The sequence below is a fragment of the Salvelinus namaycush genome, chromosome 3 (assembly GCF_016432855.1).
Source record: "Salvelinus namaycush isolate Seneca chromosome 3, SaNama_1.0, whole genome shotgun sequence".
NCBI lineage: Eukaryota > Metazoa > Chordata > Actinopteri > Salmoniformes > Salmonidae > Salvelinus > Salvelinus namaycush.
This window is the reverse complement of record NC_052309.1, coordinates 45,936,040-45,961,926: the sequence shown is the minus strand read 5'-3', so window position 1 is coordinate 45,961,926 and position 25,887 is coordinate 45,936,040. Positions and strand designations below refer to the sequence as shown.

At 46.1% G+C, this 25,887-nt stretch overlaps 1 protein-coding gene across 1 annotated transcript in view; it reads right to left on the bottom strand.

Moving 5' to 3' along the window:
• LOC120043891 (kin of IRRE-like protein 3) overlaps positions 1-25,887 on the bottom strand; it is a 203,504-nt gene that overhangs the window by 28,342 nt on the left and 149,275 nt on the right. The window contains exon 9 of the mRNA XM_038988494.1: positions 24,659-24,785. Within this exon, the coding sequence (XP_038844422.1) occupies positions 24,659-24,785 (127 nt within the window). The remainder of the gene's footprint in view (positions 1-24,658; positions 24,786-25,887) is intronic.

Sequence of the window (25,887 nt, the reverse complement as noted above, 5' to 3'; positions counted from 1 at the left end):
AACAGCTGCAGTCACCCCCTTACTGAAGAAACCCAACCTTGACCAGGGAATCCTATCCAACTACAGGTCCATCTCCAACCTCCCCTTCCTATCAAAAGCACTTGAGAAGGTGGTTGCAAACCATCTTCAATCACATCTATCATCTAACCAGTTGTACAAGGTTTTCCAGTCTGGCTTCTGGCCCTTGCACAGCACCCGAAACAGCTCTGGTTAAAGTTACCAATGACCTACTGATTGATGGCTGTTGATTCTGGATCTCCTAGCATCCTCCTCCTCTTAGATCTCAGTGCTGCTTTTGACACCATAGACCACAGTATCCTCCTGTGGTATCTCAGAGAGCACACTGCTGTCTCTGGAATAGCTCTGAACTGGTTCTCCTCCTACCTCTCCAATAGGAAGCAATACATTACTATTGTAGAGTCCAGATCGAAGGAGTCTGCCGTCACATGTGGCGTCCAACAGGGGTCAGCGCTGGTGCCTAGCCTGTTTTTAATTTACATACTCCCTCTCGGACAAATCCTCAGAGATTATAACATCAACTTCCACTGCTATGCTGACGATACCCAGGTCTACATTAACACCAAACTGGAAACAATCTTTGCCCTAGGAAAACTCAGCAGCTGCCTAGAGGACATCAGGGCATTGATGAAAGAAAACTTCCTCCAGTTGAACAGTAGCAAGACTGAGGCTGTGCTTATTGGGACACCCAAGTAGGTCACTAGTGCTGGAAACATCTGCCCTACAATCAACGGCCAGGCCATCCCCCTGTCCTCTGTCATCTTCAACGTAGGTGTCAAGTTTGATCCTGTCCTTTGAAGTCCTTCGATGCCCACATAAAACCAATATGTGAAACATAATTTTCCCACCGTTCATACCATCACTCTCCCCGCTAGATGCAGAGAAACTCATCTACGCCTTCATCTTCTCTAGGATGACCAGGACCAAGAAGTCAGATCACATCACTAAAGCATTGACTTCAAAATTCTCATGCTTGTATTTAAAGACTTGAATGGATTGAGCCCCACCCACATCAGCAACCTCATCTCAATCACGAGCTATCTCACACTCGCACTCTCCTCTCCAGCTACTCTCTACTGCTTCAAGTCCGCAAGACATGTCTCCGAACTATGTGGGACACAGCCTTCTGCTCCCTTGCCCCTTGCCTATGGAATGCTTTCCCTGACCATCTGAGAGCTGGTCCAACACTCAGAACTTTTAAAACGGGCCTTAAAACCTTCTTCCACAGAATATCTTTTTCATAGTCCTAGCCCAAATCTAAAATGTATTTAACTTCTTATGGCTGCAAGGGGCAGTATTGAGTAGCCAGTTAAATGGTGCCCATTTCAAACGGCCTCGTACTCAATTCTTGCTCGTACAATATGCATATTATTATTACTATTGGATAGAAAACACTCTCTAGTTTCTAAAACCGTTTGAATTATTTCTCTGAGTGAAACAGAACTCATTCTGCAGCACATTTCCTGACCAGGAAGTGGAATGTCAGAAATCGATGCTCTGTTCAACTTCCTGCCTATACATGGGCATGATACGTAAGAGTCTACGTACACTTCATACACCTTCCCCTGGTTGTCAAGAGGCGGTGAGAGAAGAAATTTCGTGTTTATCTTGGTCTGAGGTGGAATTAAAGCTCTTTGTATGACGTGACCGTCCATTTCCTGTTTCTGGAGCGCGCGAAAGGGGACATGGATTTGCCTTCTGTTTAGCTGTCGTTATGGACGACTAACATCTCCGGTTTAGATTTTATTTGATACATGTGACCATATCATCGTAAAGTATGTTTTTTCAATATAGTTTAATCAGATTATTGAAATTTTTTCGGGAGTTTTGCCGTGTTCCGTTCTCTGACTTTGTTGACGTTGGAGAGATCCGTGCCACTTGGCAAGTGCCCATGCTAAATGATGAGGGAAATTTGCCGTTCCAGATCCAAACAACGACTGTTCTGGACAAAGGACACCTTGTCCAACATTCTGACGGAAGATCACCAAAAGTAAGAAACATTTTATGATGCTATTTCTAATATCTGTCGTGCATGTGAACTGGTCGTTGGCGCCCAAGTGTTTCTGGCTATTGTGGCTACGCTAATATAACGCTACATTTTGTTTTCGCTGTAAAACATTTAATAAATCGGAAATATTGTCTGGAATCACAAGATGCCTGTCTTTCAATTGCTGTACACTATGTATTTTTCAGAAATGTTTTATGATGAGTAATTAGGTATTTGACGTTGGTGTCTGTAAATATTATGGCTGCTTTCGGTGCAATTTCTGATTGTAGCTGAAATGTAAACTATGATTTATACCTGAAATATGCAAATTTTTCGAACAAAACATATGCTATACAATAAATATGTTATCAGACTGTCATCTGATGAAGTTGTTTCTTGGTTAGTGGCTATTTATATCTTTATTTGGTCGAATTTGTGATAGCTACTGATGGAGTAAAAAACTGATGGAGTAAGAAAAGTGGTGTCTTTTGCTAACGTGGTTAGCTAATAGATTTACATATTGTGTCTTCCCTGTAAAACATTTTAAAAATCGGACATGTTGGCTTGATTCACAAGATGTGTACCTTTCATATGCTGTATTGGACTTGTTAATGTGTGAAAGTTAAATATTTAAAAAATATATATTTTGAATTTCGCGCCCTGCACTTTGAGCTGGCTGTTGTCATAAGTGTACCGACGTCGGGCTTGCACGCCAAACAGGTTAACACTTAGCCCACTATTGCTATTTTATCTGCTTTGATATTTTGTTATTTATATGTATACCTTTTCTTTTTAGCTTTGAGATAACTCTGTAATGAAAAGCGCTATACAAATTAAATGTACTATTAATATTATTGTAGTAGTAGTAGTAAAAAATATGGAGAGGAACAAAAAACTTTTTTTTCTGAGGGAGGGACTTCCCAGTGCAAAATGGGCCACTCTATACAGCCAAACGTATTCACACAGGGAGTGGGGAGTCCGAGAGATCTGACAAGGGACGGAGAAGTGCAAATGAGTGCTATTATTAGATGACTTTATCTCCCAGCACCAGCTTTGGAGCAGCTCTCCTGATCTACCGGAGGAGGTAGACAGGGTGGATGTATTTAATGGAGGAGGGGAGGGGATGGGAGGAGGAGAAAAAAAGAATCACACTTGTCTTTTCATACTAGCACTGGCAAGTTCTTAATTGAGGAAAAATGTACTTACTATGACTGTAATATGTGTTTGTCTCACCCAGCTATCTTAAGATGAAACTGTAAATCACTTTGGATAAGAGTGTCTGCTAAATGACTCAAACGTAAATGCAAAAATGAAAGAAGAGAAGAGGAGAAAGGGTGTTACTTGTTTGTGATTGAATTTGAAGATTCACTAGCCTGAAATCTAAACTGATATGCTCTGTTTCACCATTGTTTTACTTTACAATATCAGTCTTAACCTTAACCTGTCCAATCAGCCTCCTCTCAGAAATGATGGTGATATTGGGGTTTAGCGTGAAAACCCTTTGGCCAAATGCTACACCTTTCCAGTTCGTCAAATAATGGACTTCCTGACTCAAGCTTCAAGGAGAGAATAAGCCTCCTTCATAAGGAAGGAGAAATTCATACACGCCAAACCTCTCTCTCTTATTGCATTGCTACAGCAGAACTGTATTACATCAAAACAGTTTGTCTACATGCCTCCAGAAGTCTTTCTCATTGACTGGTTAAACCTGCAATGAGAGCAGACAATAAGAGGGCCTCTTTGGCAAAGGAGAGGGGGAAAAAAGTCAAATTTAAGGTCAACCATTTTGTGAATACCTACACCCCTGCTATTCTTGTGCCATGAATTCTATGATGACATCCCGGCTTCAGAATTTGTGCTTGTACGGTGGAGTTAGTTGATAGAGTTCGCCATCGATTGCCTGACTCGCACGGTCTTCAGGCGTATTAAACAACTGTCTTTGTTTACTATATCTATTTATTGATTAGTTAAAGGTTGCAATAACTTTTAATTTCGCCTTGGCCAGCTGTAGTATTGCTGAGGTAAGACTGGGAGTTTAGTCCGTTAGTCACTTTCTTCACCTTTAATGACATGTATCCTGTGTTGTTGTTAATTTCTGGTGGAACATGCTCATTCCAGTCAAGGTGAGGTCATTGTTGTAACGACTTTCTTCTGTGGACGAAGGATCGGACCAAAGCGCAGCGTGGTTAGTGTTCATCATGTTTAATTAAAGCCAATAAACGTGAACACTAAAAAATACAAAACAACAAAATGTGAAAAACCGAAACAGTTCTGTCTGGTGCAGACACACGAAGACATGAAGACAACCATCCACAAAACCCAACACAAAACAGGCTACCTAAATATGGTTCCCAATCAGAGACAATGACTAACACCTGCCTCTGATTGAGAACCATATCAGGCCAAACACAGAAACGGGAAAACTAGACACACCACATAGAATGCCCACTCAGCTCACGTCCTGACCAACACTAAAACAAAGAAAACACAAAAGAACTATGGTCAGAACGTGACAGTACCCCCCCCCCCCCCCCCCCCCAAGGTGCGGACTCCGGCCGCAAAAACCTGAACCTATAGGGGAGGGTCTGGGTGGGCATCTGTCCGCGGTGGCGGCTCTGGCGCTGGACCATAGTCTTTGTCCGCTTCAGTGACGTCCTTTGAGCGGCGACCCTCGCCGCCGACCCTGGCCTGGGAACCCTAATAAATGGTCCCACAGGACTGAGGGACACTTCTGGACTGAAAGACGCCTCTGGACTGAAGAAACTCCTCCGGACTGAGGGGCAGCTCCGGACTGAGGGGCAGCTCCGGACTGAGGGGCAGCTCCGGACTGAGGGGCAGCTCATGACTGAGGGGCAGCTCATGACTGAGAGGTAGCTCATGACTGAGAGGTAGCTCATGACTGAAGGACAGCTCATGACTGAAGGGCAGCTCCGGACTGAAGGGCAGCTCCGGACTGAAGGGCAGCTCCGGACTGAAGGGCAGTTCTGGCAGCTCCTGACTGGCGGGCGGCTCTGGCGGCTCCTGACTGGCGGGCGGCTCTGGCGGCTCCTGACTGGCGGGCGGCTCTGGCGGCTCCGGACTGGCGGGCGGCTCTGGCGGCTCCGGACTGGCGGGCGGCTCTGGCGGCTCCGGACTGGCGGGCGGCTCTGGCGGCTCCGGACTGGCGGGCGGCTCTGGCGGCTCCTGACTGGCGGGCGGCTCTGGCGGCTCCTGACTGGCGGGCGGCTCTGGCGGCTCCTGACTGACGGACGGCTCTAGCGGCTCCTGACTGACGGACGGCTCTAGCGGCTCAGGACAGACGGGCGGCTCAGATGGCGCTGGACAGACGGGCGGCTCAGACGGCGCTGGGCAGACGGGCGGCTCAGACGGCGCTGGGCAGACGGGTGGCTCAGACGGCGCTGGGCAGACGGGCGGCTCAGACGGCGCTGGGCAGACGGGCGGCTCAGGCGGCGCTGGGCAAACGGGCGGCTCAGGCGGCGCTGGGCAGACGGGCAGCTCAGGCGGCGCTGGGCAGACACCTGTGCTAACACCTGCGCACCTGCGCGGCGCTAACACCTGCCTCTGATTGAGAACCATATCAGGCCAAACACAGAAACTGGAAAACTAGACACACAACAGAACGCCCACTCAGCTCACGTCCTGACCAACACTAAAACAAAGAAAACACAAAAGAACTATGGTCAGAACGTGACAATTGTCAATTATGCTGATTATATTATCAAACGCTAATTGACAATGACTGTTTTTTCCCTTTCAGATAACAGACATACAGTGCCTTCGAAAAGTATTCAGACCTTTTGCCTTTTTCCACATTTTGTTACCTTACAGTCTTATTCTATAATGGATTAAATTAGAGTCCACCTGTAGTGGAAAGGTACTTGTATAAGGTTCCACAGTTGACAGTGCATGTCAGAGAAAAAACCTAGCCAAGAGGTCGAAGGAAGTGTTCGTAGAGCTCCGACACATGATTGTGTCGAGGCACAGATCTGGATAAGGGTACCAACAAAATTCTGCAGCATTGAAGGTCCCCATTGCTTTACCTTCTCACGCCGTTTGCACACACTGTATATAGACTTTTTTTCTATTGTGTTATTGACTGTACGTTTGTTTATTTCATGTGTAACTCTGTTGTTTGTGTCGCACTGCTTTGCTTTATCTTGGCCAAGTCGCAGTTCTCAACTGGCCTACCTGGTTAAATAAAGGTGAAATAAAAAATGTATAAAAAAAAGGTTCCCAAGAACACAGTGGCCTCCATCATTCTTAAATGGAAGATGTTTGGAACCACCAAAACTTTTCCTAGAGCTGGCGCCCGGTCAAACTGAGCAACCGGGGAAGAAGGGCCTTGGTCAGGGAGGTGACAAAGCACCCGATGGTCACTCTGATAGAGCTCTAGAGTTCCTCTGTAGAGATGGGAGAACATTCCAGAAGGACAACCATCTCTGCGGCACTCCACCAATCAGGCCTTCATGGTAGAATGGTCAGATGGAAGCCACTCCTCAGTAAAAGATTGCTGAGCTGTAGTCAATGAACAGAATTCTTACATAAGTATTCCTCTAGTCCAGATAGGATAGCGTAGTGTGCAGTGCGATGGCGATTGCATCGTCTGTGGATCTATTGGAGCTGTAAGGAAATTGAAGTGGGTCTAGGGTGTCAGGTAAGATAGACGTGATATGATCCTTAACTAGCCTTCATGATGACAGAAGTGAGTGCTACGGGATGATAGTCACTTAGTTCAGTTACCTTTGCTTTCTTGGGTACAGGAACAATGGTGGACATCTTGAAGCAAGTGGGGACAATCTCCTTCTCCGTGGTCTACGTAAGACATTTAAGCATGATAACCCTCGCAAAGTTGCCGGCCCAGACGGCATCCCTAGCCGCGTCCTCAGAGCATGCGCAGACCAGCTGGCTGGTGTGTTTAACCTCTAACGCCTACCAAACCCGGATCCGGGATCCCCCCCAACACAAAAGCTGACTAGCATAGCCTAGCCTAAAGTTACAGGGATATCATAAAAAAAAATGTTCATGAAATCACAAGTCCAAGACACCAAATGAAAGATACAGATCTTGTGATTCAAGCCATCATCTCTGATTTGTAAAATGTTTTACAGGGAAGACACAATATGTAAATCTATTAGCTAACCACTGTTAGCAAAAGACAACAATTTTCTTACTCCACCATTTTCTTACTGCATCAGTAGCTATCACCAATTCGGCCAAATAAAGATATTGATAGCCACTAACCAAGAAAAAACCTCATCAGATGACAGTCTGATAACATATTTATGGTATAGGATAGGTTTTGTTAGAAAAATGTGCATATTTCAGGTATAAATCATAGTTTACAATTGCACCCACCATCACAACTCGACTAGAAAAAATACAGAGAGCAACGTGTATTACCTAATTACTAATCATAAAACATTTCTTAAAAATACACAGCGTACACTAATTGAAAGACACAGATCCTGTGAATCCAGACAATATTTCAGATTTTCTAAGTGTCTTACAGCGAAAACACAATAAATCGTTATATTAGCATAGCACATGTGCAAACATTACCCCAGCATTGATTCACGGCAAAAAGAGCGATAGCATTATCACCACCAAAATGTATTAATTTTTTCACTAACCTTCTCAGAATTCTTCAGATGACACTCCTGTAACATCATATTACAACATACATATAGAGTTTGTTCGAAAATGTGCATATTTAGCCACCAAAATCATGGTTAGACAATGAGAAAAGTAGCCCAGCTGGTCAGAAAATGTCGGGCGCCATATTAGACAGTGATCTAGTCTTATACATAAATACTCATAAACTTGACTAAAAAAATACAGGGTGGACAGCGATTGATAGACAATTTAATTCTTAATACAATCGCTGAATTACATTTTTTAAATTATCCTTACTTTTCAATACAGGTTGCGCCAAGCGAAGCTATACCAAACAAAATGGCGGCATAAGCGTTTAACATTTTTCGACAGAAACACGATTTATCATCATAAATTGTTCTTACTATGAGCTGTTCTTCCATCAGAATCTTGGGCAATGAATCCTTTCTCCGGTCTAATCGTCTTTTGGTCGAAAGATCTCCTCTTGTCCGGTCGAAATGGTCACTAACGTTCACCATGCACTCGAAAAGTGCCCAGCGCTTCAAAGTGTATTACACAGAAATGCCATAAAATCGCCCTAAACGGATATAAATTGCTATAAAACGGTTCAAATTAACTACCTTATGATGTTTTTAACACCTATAACGAGTAAAAACATGACCGGAGAAATATTACTGGCTAAACAACCGCTTGGAAGGAGGCAAGTCCGATGTCCTTCGTGCGTCAGGCGCAGGCAGCAAAAGAAAGCTACTTCCGGTATTTGGTGTTTTATACAGGCCCTGATTGCGCAATCGACTCCATTCAAAGCGTCACCACGTACTGACATCCAGAGGAAGACGTAGGCAGTGTCTGTTTCTCCATAGCATTTACAGGGACATTACAACCGACCTGGGAACAGGGGCCAAGATGTCTGAAATCTCACTCCCTGTCATGAAAAGTGCTGTAGAAGGAGTTCTGTTTCACTCAGAGACAAAATTCCAACGGCTATAGAAACTAGAGAGTGTTTTCTATCCAATAATAATAATAATATGCATATTGTACGAGCAAGAATTGAGTAGGAAGCCGTTTAATCTGGAGCCCGATTTATGCTAAGTCAAAACAGCACCCCCTATATTCGCAAGAAGTTAAGGACATATTCAATCAATCCTTCTGGTGTTCAACCTTCCCAAGTTCTCTCACGTCACCCCGCTCCTCCGCTCTCTCCACTGGCTTCCAGTTGAAGCTCGCATCCGCTACAAGACCATGGTGCTTGCCTACGGAGCTGTGAGGGGAACGGCACCTCCGTACCTTCAGGCTCTGATCAGGCCCTACACCCAAACAAGGGCACTGCGTTCATCCACCTCTGGCCTGCTCGCCTCCCTACCTCTGAGGAAGTACAGCTCCCGCTCAGCCCAGTCAAAACTGTTCGCTGCTCTGGCACCCCAATGGTGGAACAAACTCCCCCACGACGCCAGGTCAGCGGAGTCAATCACCACCTTCCGGAAACACCTGAAACACCACCTCTTTAAGGAATACCTAGGATAGGATAAAGTAATCCTTCTAACCCCCCCCCCTTAAAAGAGTTAGATGCACTATTGTAAAGTGGTTGTTCCACTGGATATCATAAGGTGAATGCACCAACTTGTAAGTCGCTCTGGATAAGAGCGTCTGCTAAATGACTTAAATGTAATGTAAATGTAAATCCTTATCCCAGTCTGCTGTTCCCCCATGCTTCAAGAGGGCCACCATTGTTCCTGTTCCCAAGAAAGCTAAGGTAACTGAGCTAAGCGACTATCGCCCCGTAGCACTCACTTCTGTCATCATGAAGTGCTTTGAGAGACTAGTCAAGGATCATATCACCTCCACCCTACCTGACACCCTAGACCTACTCCAATTTGCTTACCGCCCCAATAGGTCCACAGACGACGCAATCACACTGCACACTGCCCTAACCCATCTGGATAAGAGGAATACCTATGTAAGAATGCTGTTCATCGATTACGGCTCAGCATTTAACACCAGAGTACCCTCCAAACTCATTAAGTTCGAGACCCTGGATCTCGACCCCGCCTTGTGCAACTGGGTCCCGGACTTTCTGACGGGCTGCCTCCAGGTGGTGAGGGTAAGAAACAACATCTCCACCCCGCTGATCCTCAACACTGGGGCCCCACAAGGGTGCGTTCTCAGCCCTCTCCTGTACTCCCTGTTCACCCATGACTGCATGGCCATGCACGCCTCTAGCTCAATCATCAAGTTTGCAGACGACACTACAGTGGTAGGCTTGATTACCAACAACGACGTGACGGCCTACACGGAGGAGGGGAGGGCCCTCGGAGTGTGGTGTCAGGAAAATAACCTCACACTCAACGTCAACAAAACATAGGAGATGATCATGGACTTCAGGAAACAGCAGAGGGAGCACTCCCCTATCCACATCGACGGGACAGTAGTGGAGAAGGTGGAGAGTTTTAAGTTCCTCGGCGTACATATCACGGACAAACTGAAATGGTCTCCCCACACAGACAGCGTGGTGAAGAAGGCGCAACAGCACCTCTTCAACCTCAGGAGGCTGAACAAATGTGGCTTGTCACCAAAAACACTCACAAACTTTTACAGATGCAGAACCGAGAGCATCCTGTCGGGCTGTATCACCGCCTGGTACGGCAACTGCTCCACCCACAACTGTAAGGCTCTCCAGAGGGTAGTGAGGTCTGCACAGCGCATCACCGGGGGGCAATTATCTGTCCTACAGGACACCTACACCACCCGGTGTCACAGGAGGGCCAAAAAGATCATCAAGGAAAACAACCACCCGAGCCACTGCCTGTTCACCCCACTATCATCCAGAAGGCGAGGTCAATACAGGTGCATCAAAGCTGGGACCGAGAGACTGAAAAACAGCTTCTATCTCAAGGCCATCAGACTGTTAAACAGCCATAACTAACATTGAGTGGCTGCCGCCAACATACTGACTCAAATCTCTAGCCACTTTAATAATAAAAAATTGGATGTAATAAATGTATCACTAGTCACTTTAAACAATGCCACTTTATATAATGTTTACATACCCTACATTACTCATCTCATATGTATATACTGTACTCTATACCATCTACTGCATCTTGCCTATGCCGTTCGGCCATCGCTCATCCATATATTTATATGTACATATTCTTATTCATTCCTTTACACTTGTGTGTATAAGGTAGTAGTTGTGAAATTGTTAGATTACTTGTTAGATATTACTGCATGGTCGGAACTAGAAGCACAAGCATTTCGCTACACTCGCATTAACATCTGCTCACCATGTGTATGTGACCAATAAAATTTGATTTGATTTGATATACAGAGGGTAGTGTCACGTTCCTGACCTGTTTTCTGTTTATTTTGTATGTGTTTAGTTGGTCAGGGCGTGAGTTGGGGTGGGCATTCTATGTTTTGTGTTTCTATGTTTAGGTCAGGTGTAATTAGCCTTATATGGTTCTCAATCAGGGACAGGTGTTTGACGTTTCCTCTGATTGAGAACCATATAAAGGTAGGCTGTTCACATTGTTTGTTTGTGGGTGATTGTCTCCTGTGTCTGTGTATGTTGCACCACACGGGACTGTTTCGGTTTGTTCGTTCGTTTGTTGTAGTCTGTACCTGTTCGTGCGTTCTTCGTGTTATATGTAAGTTCTTATAGTTCAGGTCTGTCTACGTTCGTTTGTTATTTTGTAGTTTGTTGAAGTGTTTTCGGTTTTCGTCTTTACTTTAATAAACTTCATTATGTCAAACTATCACGCTGCGCTTTGGTCCAATCCCTACTCCTCCTCTTCTTCCGAAGAGGAGGACGACCGTTACAGAACCACCCACCAACCAAGGATCAAGCAGCGTGAGAGGAACCAGCAACAGCGGCAAAAAAAACAGGACTCGTGGACATGGGAGGATGTTTTGGACGGTAAGGGTTGCTACACATGGGAGGAGATCCTGGCTGGAAGAGATCGCCTCCCATGGGAACAGCTGGAGGCGATTAGGAGAGCAGAGGCAACCGGAGAGAGGAACCGGAGTTATGAGGGTACGCGACTAGCAAGGAAGCCTGTGAGTAAACCCCAAAAATTTCTTGGGGGGGAGGCTAAAAGGGAGAGTGGCGAAGTCAGGTAGGAGACCTGCGCCTACTCCCTGTACTTACCGTGGAGAGCGAGAGTACGGGCAGACACCGTGTTACGCAGTAGAGCGCATGGTGTCTCCTGTACGTGTGCATAGCCCGGTGCGGTACATACCAGCTCCTCGTATCGGCCGGGCCAGATTGAGCATTGAGCCAAGTGCCATGAAGCCGGCTCTACATATTTGGCCACCAGTGCGTCTCCTCGGGCCGGCTTACATGGCACCAGCCTTACGCATGGTGTCCCCGGTTCGCCTACATAGCCCGGTGCGGGTTATTCCACCTCCCCGCACTGGTCGGGCGACGGGGAGCATACATCCAAGTAAGGTTGGGCAGGCTCGGTGCTCAAGGGAGCCAGTACGCCTGCACGGTCCGGTATTTCCGGCGCCACCTCCCCGCTCCAGGCCAGTACCACCAGTGCCTACACCACGCACCAGGCTTCCAGTGCGTCTCCAGAGCCCTGTTCCTCCTCCACACACTCTCCCTGTGGTGCGTGTCTCCAGCCCAGTGCCTCCAGTCCCGGCACCACGCATCAAGCCTCCTGTGCGTCTCCAGAGCCCTGTACGCACTGTTCCTTCTCCCCGTACTCGCCCTGATGTGCGTGCCCTCAGCCCGGTACCACCAGTGCCGGTACCACGCACCAGGCCTATAGTACGCCTTGAGAGTCCAGTGTGCCCTGTTGTTGTTCCCCGCACTAGCCTGAAGGTGCGTGTCCTTAGCCCGGTACCTCCAGTTCCGACACCACGCACCAGGCCTATAGTGCGTCTCAGCCGGCCAGAGTCTGCCGTCTGCCCAGTGGCGCCTGAACTGCCCGTCTGCCCAGCGGCGCCTGAACTGCCCGTCTGCCCAGCGGTGCCTGAACTGCCCATCTGCCCAACGCCGTCTGAACTGTCCGTCTGCCAAGCGTCGCATGAACTGCCCGTCGGTACTGAGCCTTCAAAGCCGCCCGTCTGCCATGAGCCTGCAAAGCCGCCCGTCTGCCATGAGCCTACAGAGCCGTCCGCCAGACAGGAGCCGCCAGAGCCTTCCGCCAGACAGGAGCCGCCAGAGCCTTCCGCCAGACAGGAGCAGCCAGAGCCTTCTGCCAGACAGGAGCAGCCAGAGCCTTCTGCCAGACAGGATCAGCCAGAGCCTTCCGCCAGACAGGATCCGGCCAGAGCCTTCAGCCAGACAGGATCAGCCAGAGCCTTCCGCCAGACATGACCAGGCAGAGCCGTCATCCAGCCATGACCAGCCAGAGCCGTCATCCAGCCATGACCAGCCAGAGCCGTCATCCAGCCATGACCAGCCAGAGCCGTCATCCAGCCATGACCAGCCAGAGCCGTCATCCAGCCATGACCAGCCAGAGCCGTCATCCAGCCATGACCAGCCAGAGCCGTCATCCAGCCATGACCAGCCAGAGCCGTCATCCAGCCAGGATCCGCCAGAGCCGTCATCCAGCCAGGATCCGCCAGAGCCGTCATCCAGCCAGGATCCGCCAGAGCCAGCCAGCCAGGATCCGCCATCCAGTCCGGTGCTGCCGTCCCTCAGTCCGGAGCTGCCGTCCCTCAGTCCGGAGCTGCCGTCCCTCAGTCCGGAGCTGCCCTCCCTCAGTCCGGAGCTGCCGTCCCTCAGTCCGGAGCTGCCGTCCCTCAGTCCGGAGCTGCCCTCCCTCAGTCCGGAGCTGCCCCTTATCCCGGTGCTGCTCCTTATCCCGGTGATGCCCCTTAATTTAGGTGGGGTTATTTGGAGGGTGGTCATTGAGAGGGGGATAAAAAAGCGGGGATTTATTATGGTGGGATGGGGACCACGCCCAGAGCCTGAGCCGCCACCGTGGACAGATGCCCACCCAGACCCTCCCCTAGACTTTTGGTGGTGCGTCCGGAGTTCGCACCTTGAGGGGGGGGTTCTGTCACGTTCCTGACCTGTTTTCTGTTTATTTTGTATGTGTTTAGTTGGTCAGGGCGTGAGTTGGGGTGGGCATTCTATGTTTTGTGTTTCTATGTTTAGGTCAGGTGTAATTAGCCTTATATGGTTCTCAATCAGGGACAGGTGTTTGACGTTTCCTCTGATTGAGAACCATATAAAGGTAGGCTGTTCACACTGTTTGTTTGTGGGTGATTGTCTCCTGTGTCTGTGTATGTTGCACCACACAGGAGTGTTTCGGTTTGTTCGTTCGTTTGTTGTAGTCTGTACCTGTTCGTGCGTTCTTCGTGTTATATGTAAGTTCTTATAGTTCAGGTCTGTCTACGTTCGTTTGTTATTTTGTAGTTTGTTGAAGTGTTTTCGGTTTTCGTCTTTACTTTAATAAACTTCATTATGTCAAACTATCACGCTGCGCTTTGGTCCAATCCCTACTCCTCCTCTTCTTCCGAAGAGGAGGAGGACGACCGTTACAGAACCACCCACCAACCAAGGATCAAGCAGCGTGAGAGGAACCAGCAACAGCGACAAAAAAAACAGGACTCGTGGACATGGGAGGATGTTTTGGACGGTAAGGGTTGCTACACATGGGAGGACGACCGTTACAGGTAGTGCGATCGGCCCAGTACATCACAGGGGCCAAGCTTCCTGCTATCCAGGACCTATATAATAGGTGGTGTCAGAGGAAAGCCCATAAAATTGTCAGAAACTCCAGTCACTCAAGGTATAGACTGTTTTCTCTGCTACCGCATGGCAAGCAGTACAGGAGCGCTAAGTCTAGAACCAAAAGGCTCCTCAACAGCTTCTACCCCCAAGCCATAAGACTGGTGAACAATTAATCAAATTGACACCAGACCATTTACATTGACCCCCTTCCTTCCTTCCTTCCTTCCTTCCTTCCTTCCTTCCTTCCTTCCTTCCTTCCTTCCTTCCTTCCTTCCTTCCGTACACTGCTGCTACTTGCTGTTTATTATCTATGCATAGTCACTTCACCCCTACCTACATGTACAAATTGCCTCAACTAACATGTACCTCCGCACACTGACTCGGTACCGGTAACCCCTTTATTGTTATTCTGATTGTGTTACTTTTTCTTATTATGTGTTACTTTAGTCTATTCTGTAAATATTTTCTTAACTCTTCTTGAACTGCACTGTTGGTTAACTTCTTCTGGCTGCAAGCCCGACGTCGGTACACTTATGACAACAGCCAGCTCAAGTGCAGGGCGCGAAATTCAAAAGATATTTTTTTTTAAATATTTAACTTTCACACATTAACAAGTCCAATACAGCATATGAAAGGTACACATCTTGTGAATCCAGCCAACATGTCCGATTTTTAAAATGTTTTACAGCGAAAACACCACGTATATTTATGTTAGCTCACCACCAAATACAAAAAAGGACAGACATTTTTCACAGCACAGGTAGCATGCACAAAGCCAACCTAACTAACCAAGAACCAACCAAACTAACCAAGAAACAACTTCATCAGATGACAGTATTATAACATGTTACACAATAAATCTATGTTTTGTTCGAAAAATGTGCATATTTCAGGTATAAATCATAGTTTACATTGCAGCTACAATCAGAAATTGCACCGAAAGCAGACAGAATAATTACAGACACCAATGCCAAATACCTTAATACTCATCATAAAACATTTCTGAAAAATACATAGTGTACAGCAAATGAAAGACAGGCATCTTGTGATTCCAGACAATATTTCCGATTTATTAAGTGTTTTACAGCGAAAACACAATATAGCGTTATATTAGCTTACCACAATAGCCAAAAACACAAGCAATTTCCCAGTAGCAAAAGTAAGCGATCGTAACAAACAAGCAAAAGATATATAATTTTTGACTAACCTTGATTTTCTTCATCAGATGACAGTCCTATAACATCAGGTTATACATACACTTATGTTTTGTTCGAAAATGTGCATATTTAGAGCTGAAATCAATGGTTATACATTGTGCTAACTTAGCTACTTTTTCCCACTACGTCCGGATTTTTTTCTGACACACATATTCTGACCAAATAGCTATTCATAAACATAACTAAAAAATACATGTTGTATAGGAAATGATAGATCCATTAGTTCTTAATGCAATCGCAGTGTTAGAATTCTAAAAAATAACTTCATTACGACATCCAGCTTCGGTATAGCTAGAGTACCCAAAAGTTGGGCGCCGACGACTAGGTCACATGTACGACAGATATATGAAATAGCATCATAAAATGTTTCTTACTTTTGCTGATCTTTCATCAGAATGTTGGACAAGGGGTCCTTTGTCAAGAACAATCGTTGTTTGGATTTAGAACGGCCACTTTCCCTCTCGATTTAGCAAGCACACTAGCCAAGTGGCGCGAATCTCTCCATCGTCAACAAAGTCAGAGAACGGAACACGGCAAAACTCCCGAAAAAAATGTCAATAATCTGATTAAACTATATTGAAAAAACATACATTTGACCATATCATCGTAAAGTATCAAATAAAATCAAAGCCGGAGATAGTAGTCGCCTATAACGGCAGCTAAACAGAAGGCAAATCCAGGTCCCTCTTCGCGCTCTCCAGAAAACCGGAGACACGTCATACAAAGAGCTTGTATTCCACTTCAGACCAAGATAAACACTCAATTTCTTCTCTCACCGCCTCTTGACATCCAGGGGAAGGTCTATGAAGTGCATGTATACTAATACGTATCATGCCCATTTATAGGCAGGACCTAGAAGAGAGCCTCGATTTCAGACTTTCCACTTCCTGGTCAGGAAGTTTGTGCCAAATGAGTTCTGTTTGACTCACAGATATAATTCAAACGGTTTTAGAAACTAGAGAGTGTTTTCTATACAATAGTAATAATAATATGCATATTGTACGAGCAAGAATTGAGTACGAGGCCGTTTGAAATGGGCACCTTTTATCTGGCTACTCAATACTGCCCCTGCAGCCCAAACAGGTTAAGGGCTTGTAAGTAAGCATTTCATGCATGTGACAAATAAAGTTGGATTTTATTTTATTTTGATTGGTCAGACCAGCGTTGAATAGACCTTAGCACGGGTACTTTCTGATTGAGTTTCTGCCTATAGGAAGGGAGGAGTGTCACGTTCCTGACCTGTTTTCTGTTGTTTGGTATGTGTTTATTGGTCAGGGCGTGAGTTTTGGGTGGGCAGTCTATGTTTTCTGTTTCTATGTTGGTTTTGGGTTGCCTGGTATGGCTCTCAATTAGAGGCAGGTGTTTGACGTTTCCTCTGATTGAGAGTCATATTAAGGTAGGTTGTTCTCACTGTTTGTTTGTGGGTGATTGTCTTCCGTGTCAGTAGATGTTACCACACGGGACTGTTTCGGTTTGTCTGTTCCTGTTCGTGTGTTCTTCGTTTCATGTAAGTTCGTAGTTTAGGTCTGTTTAGTTCGTTTTGTTATTTTGTATTTCTAAGTGTTATTTCATGTTTCGTCGTTTTGTTTAATAAATCATTATGAATTCACACCCCGCTGCACTTTGGTCCAATCCTTGCTACTCCTCTTCGGATGAAGAGAAGGAGGAAGCCCGTTACAGAATCACCCACCAAACCCGGATCAAGCAGCGGGTTTAACGGACAGCGCACGAAGCAGGATTTCTGGTCTTGGGAGGAGATCATGGAAGGAAAAGGACCATGGGCTAAAGTTGGAGTTAATCGCCGCCCATGGGAACAGCTGGAGGCAGCTCGGAGAGCGGAGGAAACCGGAGAGAGGAACCGGCGTTATGAGGGGACGCGTCTAGCACGGAAGCCCGAAAAGCCCGCAAGTACAACCCAAAAATTTCTTGGGGGGGGGCTAAGAGGTAGTGGGTCTAGGGCAGGTAGGAGACCTGCGCCCACTTCCCAGGCTAACCGTGGAGAGCGGGAGTACAGGCAGACACCGTGTTACGCAGTAGAGCGCACGGTGTCTCCTGTACGTGTGCATAGCCCGGTGCGGGTTATTCCACCTCCCCGCACTGGTAGGGCTAGATTGAGCATCGAGCCAAGTGCCATGAAGCCGGCTCTACATATCTGGCCACCAGTACGTCTCCTTGGGCCGGCTTACATGGCACCAGCCTTACGCATGGTGTCCCCGGTTCGCCTACATAGCCCGGTGCGGGTTATTCCACCTCCCCGCACTGGTCAGGCGACGGGGAGCATACAACCAGGTAAGGTTGGGCAGGTTCAGTGTTCAAGGGAGCCAGTACGCCTACACGGTCCGGTATATCCGGCGCCACCTTCCCGCCCCAGCTCAGTACCACCAGTGCCTACACCACGCACCAGGCTTCCAGTGCGTCTCCAGAGTCCTGTTCCTCCTCCACGCACTCTTCCTGTGGTGCGTGTCTCAAGCTCAGTGCCTCCAGTTTCGGCACCACGCAGCAAGCCTCCTGTGCGTCTCCAGAGCCCTGTACGCACTGTTCCTTCTCCCCGCACTCGCCCTGAGGTGCGTGCCCTCAGCCCGATACCTCCAGTTCCGGTACCACGCACCAGGCCTATAGTGCGCATCGAGAGTCCAGTGTGCCCTGTTCCTGCTCCCCGCACTAGCCTTGAGGTGCGTGTCTCCAGTCCGGTACCACCAGTTCCGGCACCACGCACCAGGCCTACTGTGCGCCTCAGCGGGTCAGAGAGATCCGTCTGCCCAGTGCCGTCTGAGCCATCTGTCTGCCCAGCGCCTTCTGAGCCATCCGTCTGCCCAGCGCCTTCTGAGCCATCCGTCTGCCCAGCGCCTTCTGAGCCATCCGTCTGCCCAGCGCCTTCTGAGCCATCCGTCTGCCCAGCTCCGTCTGAGCCATCCGTCTGCCCAGCGCCGTCTGAGCCATCCGTCTGCCCAGCGCCGTCTGAGCCATCCGTCTGCCCAGCGCCGTCTGAGCCATCCGTCTGCCCAGCGCCTTCTGAGCCATCCGTCTGCCCAGCGCCTTCTGAGCCATCCGTCTGCCCAGCGCCTTCTGAGCCATCCGTCTGCCCAGCGCCTTCTGAGCCATCCGTCTGCCCAGCGCCTTCTGAGCCATCCGTCTGCCCAGCGCCTTCTGAGCCATCCGTCTGCCACGAGCCATTAGAGCCGTCCGTCAGTCAGGAGCCGCTAGAGCCGTCCGTCAGTCAGGAGCCGCCAGAGCCGCCAGCCAGTCAGGAGCCGCCAGATCCGCCAGCCAGTCAGGAGCTGCCAGATCCGCCAGCCAGTCAGGAGCTGCCAGATCCGCCAGCCAGTCAGGAGCTGCCAGAACCGCCAGACAGTCAGGAGCTGCCAGAGCCGCCAGCCAGTCAGGAGCTGCCAGAGCCGCCAGCCAGTCAGGAGCTGCCCTACAGTCATGAGCTGCCCTCCAGTCATGAGCTGCCCTCCAGTCATGAGCTGCCCTCCAGTCATGAGCTGCCCTCCAGTCATGAGCTGCCCTACAGTCATGAGCTGCCCTACAGTCATGAGCTGCCCTACAGTCATGAGCTGCCCTTCAGTCATGAGCTGCCCTCCAGTCATGAGCTGCCCTCCAGTCATGAGCTGCCCTCCAGTCATGAGCTGCCCTCCAGTCATGAGCTGCCCTACAGTCATGAGCTGCCACTCAGTCATGAGCTGCCACTCAGTCATGAGCTGCCCTACAGTCATGAGCTGCCCTACAGTCATGAGCTGCCCTACAGTCATGAGCTGCCACTCAGTCATGAGCTGCCACTCAGTCATGAGCTGCCACTCAGTCCGGAGCTGCCACTCAGTCCGGAGCTGCCACTCAGTCCGGAGCTGCCATCCAGTCCGGAGCTGCCACCCAGTCCGGAGCCGCCACCCAGTCCGAAGCTGCCACTCAGTCCGGAGCTGCCACTCAGTCCGGAGCTGCCATTAGTACAGAGTTGTCCCTCTGTCCTAAGCTACCTCTCTGTCCGGAGCTACCTCTCTGTCCTGAGCTACCTCTCTGTCCTGAGCTACCTCTCTGTCCTGAGCTACCTCTCTGTCCTGAGCTGTCTCCTCTATGTAGGAGGGGCCTTAGTGAAGGTTCCTGGACCATGGTCGGGGGCGAGGGTCGCCACTCAAAGGACGCTAAGGAGGGGGACAAAGACAGTGGTGGAGTGGTGTCCTCGTCCACCGCCGGAGCCGCCACCGCGGACAGATGCCCACCCAGACCCTCCCCTTGAGTTGTAGGGGTGCGCCCGGAGTTCGCACCTTGAGGGGGGGGTTCTGTCACGTTCTTGACCTGTTTTCTGTTGTTTGGTATGTGTTTATTGGTCAGGGCGTGAGTTTTGGGTGGGCAGTCTATGTTTTCTGTTTCTATGTTGGTTTTGGGTTGCCTGGTATGGCTCTCAATTAGAGGCAGGTGTTTGACGTTTCCTCTGATTGAGAGTCATATTAAGGTAGGTTGTTCTCACTGTTTGTTTGTGGGTGATTGTCTTCCGTGTCAGTAGATGTTACCACACGGGACTGTTTCGGTTTGTCTGTTCCTGTTCGTGTGTTCTTCGTTTCATGTAAGTTCGTAGTTTAGGTCTGTTTAGTTCGTTTTGTTATTTTGTATTTCTAAGTGTTATTTCATGTTTCGTCGTTTTGTTTAATAAATCATTATGAATTCACACCCCGCTGCACTTTGGTCCAATCCTTGCTACTCCTCTTCGGATGAAGAGAAGGAGGAAGCCCGTTACAAGGAGCAAAATTGAGTCGTGATCAGATTTGCTGAAAGGAGGGCGGGGGAGGGCCTTGCAGCCATTTCGAAAAGCTAAGTGGCAGTTGTCCAATGTTTAACTGGCATGAGTACTACAGTCAATGTGTTGGTAGAACTTAGGTAGCATTTTCCATTAAATTTGCTTAAGGATCAGACACTTTTTTCCAATTTTCGCTTAAAATGACATACCCAAATCTAACTGCCTGTAGCTCAGGACCTGAAGCAAGGATATGCATATTCTTGATACCATTTAAAAGGAAACACTTTTAAGTTTATGGAAATGTGAAATGAATGTAGGAGAATATAACACATTAGATCTGGTTAAAGATAATGCAAAGAAAAAAACATATATATTTTTTCAATCATCTTTGAAATGCAAGAGAAAGCCCACACTGTATTATTCCAGCTCAGGCGTAATTTAGATTTTGGCCAATAAATGGCAGCAGTGTATGTGTAAAGTTTTAGACTGATTTAATGAACCATTGCATTTCTGTTCAAAATGTTGTATCAAGTCTGCCCAAATGTGCCTAATTGGTTTATTAATAGTTCATAACTGTGCACTCTCCTCAAACAATTGCATGGTATTATTTCACTGTAATAGCTACTGTAAATTGGACAGTGCAATTAGATTAACAAGAATTCCTGGGAAATGTTCTTGTTACTTACAACCTCATGCTATTCACATTAGTGCGCGCAGGGGGACACCGATCCTCTAGAGGTTAAATCCAAAATGCTGGAGTATAGGAGCAAATTTACACATTTTAGCTTCATTCTCCAAATAGATAGAAAGATGGCACCAACAGATATGTGACCTGATTCAGGAAAGTAGGCATATGTCGCAAGTCACGACTTCACAGGAGAGCCGTTTGAAATGTAAAATACAATTGTATTCATCAAAATGCGTACTTTGGCAGAAATGTGAATTTTCATGTGCCTTAATAACAAACTTGTAAGCTATCTGTAAATACGAATACAATTGTTCAATTATGAGCCTTGTCGGTTAACACACAGAAAACGTGAGCAACATTTGCACTAGCTATGATTGGCTGAGATAATGAGTGGGCTGGACATGCCAAGGGAGGAGTACGAATTGGTCTGCCAAAGAATTTCATCAGTCTGTGTTGGTAATCCTGTCTAACTTTTTTTAAAGGGTATTGTGTAGTGGAGCTGCATAAATGTGGCTCTCCACTTTCTGGAGGATCAAGCTTTGAAATCAGTGGAATTAAAGTATGATAGCTAAAGAGATGGAGGGAACACCTGTCTCCAGATTACATCTTCAAACTAAGGGCAACCGTGGCATGGCATTCCTGACAGGGAGACGCGTCCATGCACAATGATGTATACAGGTAAGATAGTCTAGCATCAGCTAGCTACATTTTTAGATATTACACATTTTCTAATTTTGACAAAGTGGTTCAATTTCAAGCTAAAGTGTATTGTTAGCTAGCTAGCTAACGTTAGCTGGCTGGCTCTCTAGCTGATGTTATCATTCGTTTCCCAGAGCCGGTTGGTTGGTTAGCTCCCAGCAATGCGGCATTGTTGGCACTGTTCATTGTTTAACTAGCTAACATTGGCTGGCTGGCTCGTTAGCTAACGTTACGTGACGTGTGTACAAAACCTATTGAATATGGCCAGTGTCAGTAAACGTCTGCAAAAAAGCATAATGAAATTATAGCCAGCAGAGCTGGTTTGGCTGTTTTCATGCTATCCAGAGTTTAAAAAATCATCGGCCAGAGCGTCAAGTGTGCGCTTCGAGAGTGAAACAAGATGGGTGGGGTTAAGGTGAGGGTGTGGACGATGCTGAATGGGTGTAGACGAAGAAGAGCTCTTCACTAGATAGCAAAACACTTAAAGGCGATTTTCTCAAAAGTGAGTTTAGAAGTTGATCAAATTTCAAAGCAGATTTACTTTGTCTTTGTTCCTGAAATGCAGTGTATTATATACCATTATGTAGCTCTGTGTCTCTACTTTTATCTAATGTAAAAACACAATTTCAAATTTTGCTGCATAAGACCTAATCCAGAGGGTGAGTCACATGTCAGCTCTGCTTCTAGCTCCTAAACGACTTTGCAGTATTTTGTTTTATTGTGTATTATTTCTTACATTATTATCTCCAGATTTTTTTAGTGTTATTACATACAGCCGGTAGGAACTTTTGGATATCAGAGCGGCGGTAACTCACCAGCATTACGACCAGGAATACGACTTTCCCAAATTGGATCCTTTGTTCGTACCTCCCAGGGAAATTTAGCTTATTCCAGAGGCTGCTCCAAAGCACCACTTGCAGAGAAGAGGTATTTGGAGTGGACTTCTAGTCTGACTCAGGAGGCGTGCGCACCATCCACTGCTTCCGAATATATTACTCTCTAATGTTCAGTCTCTGGATAATGAAGTAGAGGAGCTCAGGGCGAGGATCTCCTTCCAGAGAGACATCAGGGATTGTAACATACTCTGTTTCTCCCTCCGGGAAGAAGAAAGGCGAGGGTGTATGTTTCATGATTACCTACTCATGGTGTGATTGTGATAACATACAGAAACTCAAGTCCTTTTGTTCACCCGACCTGGAATACCTCACAATCAAATGCCAACGGTATTACCTCCTAAGAGAATTCTCTCCGGTTATAGTCACAGCCGTGTATATTCCCTCTCAAGCAGATACCACGACGGCCCTCAAAGAACTACACTGGACTTTATGCAAATTGGAAATCACATATCCTGAGGCCGCATTTATTGTAGCTGGGGATTTTAAGATCAAATGTTTCATATGAGGCGACAGTACAGAATGTCACCTTTTATTTTAGGGTATTTTCATACATATCTGTTTTACTGTTTAAAAATGAATGCACTTTATTTATCTAGTTCCCCCATTTGAAGAAGTATTTGGACAAATTCACCTATAGTTTATTAAAGTGTAAAGTAATCAAAGGTTTAGTATTTAGCTCCATATTCCTAGCATGCAATGACCACATCAAGCTTATGGCTCTACAAACTTGTTGGATGCATTTGCAGTTTGTTTTAGTTGTGTTTCAGATTTAATTTGCCCAATATGAACTGAATGATGTATAATGTATTGTGTAATTTTGGAGTCACTTTTATTCTAAATAAAATATATTTCTGAACACTTTTAAATGAATGTGAATGCTACCATGTTTATCGATAATAATGAGTTAATTGTGAATACTGATGAGTAAGAAAGTTACAGAGGAACAAAGATCATACCACCCAAATAATGTTTATCTCCCCTATGTAATGGTGACATGATATTTTGGTGGCATGATCCTTGTGCATCTGTAATTTTCTCACTCATCATTATTCACAATTCATTCATGATTATCCGTAATCATTGTAGCATCCATATTAATGTAGACGTGTTCAGAAACATATTCTATTCTTATTTACAATAAAAGTGACTCCAAATTGACACAATACATTATTTACCATTCATTTCTCTTGGACACAACATAATCCGAAACACAACCAAAACTACAAATTCATCCAACAAGTTTGTTGAGTCAGAAGCTTGATGTGGTCATTGTGTGTGAGGAATATGGGACCAAATACTAAAGTTTTGAATAAATGTAATACACTATAAGTGAATTTGTCCATACTTGACACCTTCACATGGGGGGACTAGATAGATAAAGTGCATTCATTTCTAAACAGTAAAAGAGATATGTATGAAAATACCCTCAAATACAAGGTGACATTCTGTACTTTCACCTTATATAAAACATTTTATTTCATATACAAAATGATTGAGTATAGAATCAAATTAAACGTTTTAGCTTCAGTGTTCAAATAAATATGTAGGGGAGTGCATCTAAAGTAGGAGTAGGGTTGAGCGATATTATGATAGTATCAGGTGTCAATGATGATTGACAGCTATCTTGATATGACAGATGACCTCTAAACAGTTACAGTTCATTTTTACTTAGTAAGTTAGTCCTAGCTGTAATCAAATCCATGCTTTTCTTCTCCCAGTTAAAAGCAAACTACATTATGACCCCCTGATATTGACACCACTATTGTAAATATGTCTCTGCTTTTACTTTGTTGTCCCAGAGTCCAGCTAGCCTGAAACATGTCCCTGAGCTTGGAACAGCTTCTACATTCCACTGGGCAAAAACTAGTTGAATGAATGTCGTTTCCACGTAATTTCAACCCCAAATATTTTGCGATGAGGTTAAATCAATGTGGAAAACTGATTGGATTTTTAAAAGGCCAATTATTGAAGGCAATTTACGTTGATTTCATGTTGAATTCATGTTAGTTGACAACTCAACCGAACGTAAATTAAAACTAGACGTTGAACTGATGTCTTTGCCCAGTGGGATCCAGCTTGGAAATGAATTTGGCATTCATCCTGTGGTGAAGTGCACTTACCATTCACAGTGAGGGACACTTCCTTTTCTCCAGCTCCAACTCGGGGGACCACCGCCCGGCATACGTACTTCCCAGCATCATCCTGCCTCACCGCCTTGAGCGTCAGGATGTTGTCATTGCTAAGCACCTGTGGACGGTCACGAAAGGTCAGGTTGGGTTAAAGGTCAAAGGTCAGGCTGGTGATAAAACACTTGTCTCTGAACCCACGGCTGCAGCCGAGTACCATCCAATCCTCATATAAGCCAATCACAATTAACTCTCACCAAAAGGAGAGTGTTGGCAAGCATCTTAAAGTCTGCAAAGCCACTTGAGCCACTGCTTTAATAAACAGTATAAAAGTGTATGATAAAAAGTGTATGATAACTCAAAAAATTATCTATGACAAACTGAAAGCAGTGGACCATCTAAAATATATTATTTTCAACCAATATCATTATGAATGTCAAATCACAGTTTATTTGTCACGTGCCCTGAAAACAACAGGTACTTACAGTGAAATGCTAACTTACAGGCTCTAACCAATAGTGCAAAAAAGGTATTAGGTGAACAATAGGTAAGTAAAGAAATAAAAACAACAGTAAAAAGACAGTGAAAATAACAGTAGCGAGGCTATATACAGTAGCGAGGCTACATACAGGCAACGGTTAGTCGGGCTGATTGAGGTAGTATGTACATGTAGATATGGTTAAAGTGACTATGCATATATGATGAACAGAGAGTATCAGTAGTGTAAAAGAGGGGTGGGCTGGTGGTGGGTGGCGGGACACAATGCAGATAGCCCGGTTAGCCAATGTGTGGGGAATGTACAGTATGATGTGTTGAGTGTCTGGGATCTTTTGCAGTTTTTCCATAGGTATTTTCTGTTTTGCATCTCTTAAGATGTCTGGATTTGATCAAGAGTGTTTTGCAAGGTTAAATACAGAAAAAAAGCATATTTGATGCCTATATAGTACATGATATTCACCTCTAGGTGAAGGAAGAATCAAGTTGCATTGGCACAATATACTAATGAAATCACTAACTGCTAGAATAGAATACAATGGAATAGAATACCGGTAAAATAGAATATAATTGTTAGAATAAAACAGTAGAGGATAGGACAGGATATAATTGAATAGAATACAAAATTGAATAGCATAGAAACAGAACAGAAAAACATACAGTGCCTTAGGAAAGTATTCAGACCCCTTGACTTATTCCACATTTTGTTACGTTACAGCCTTATTCTA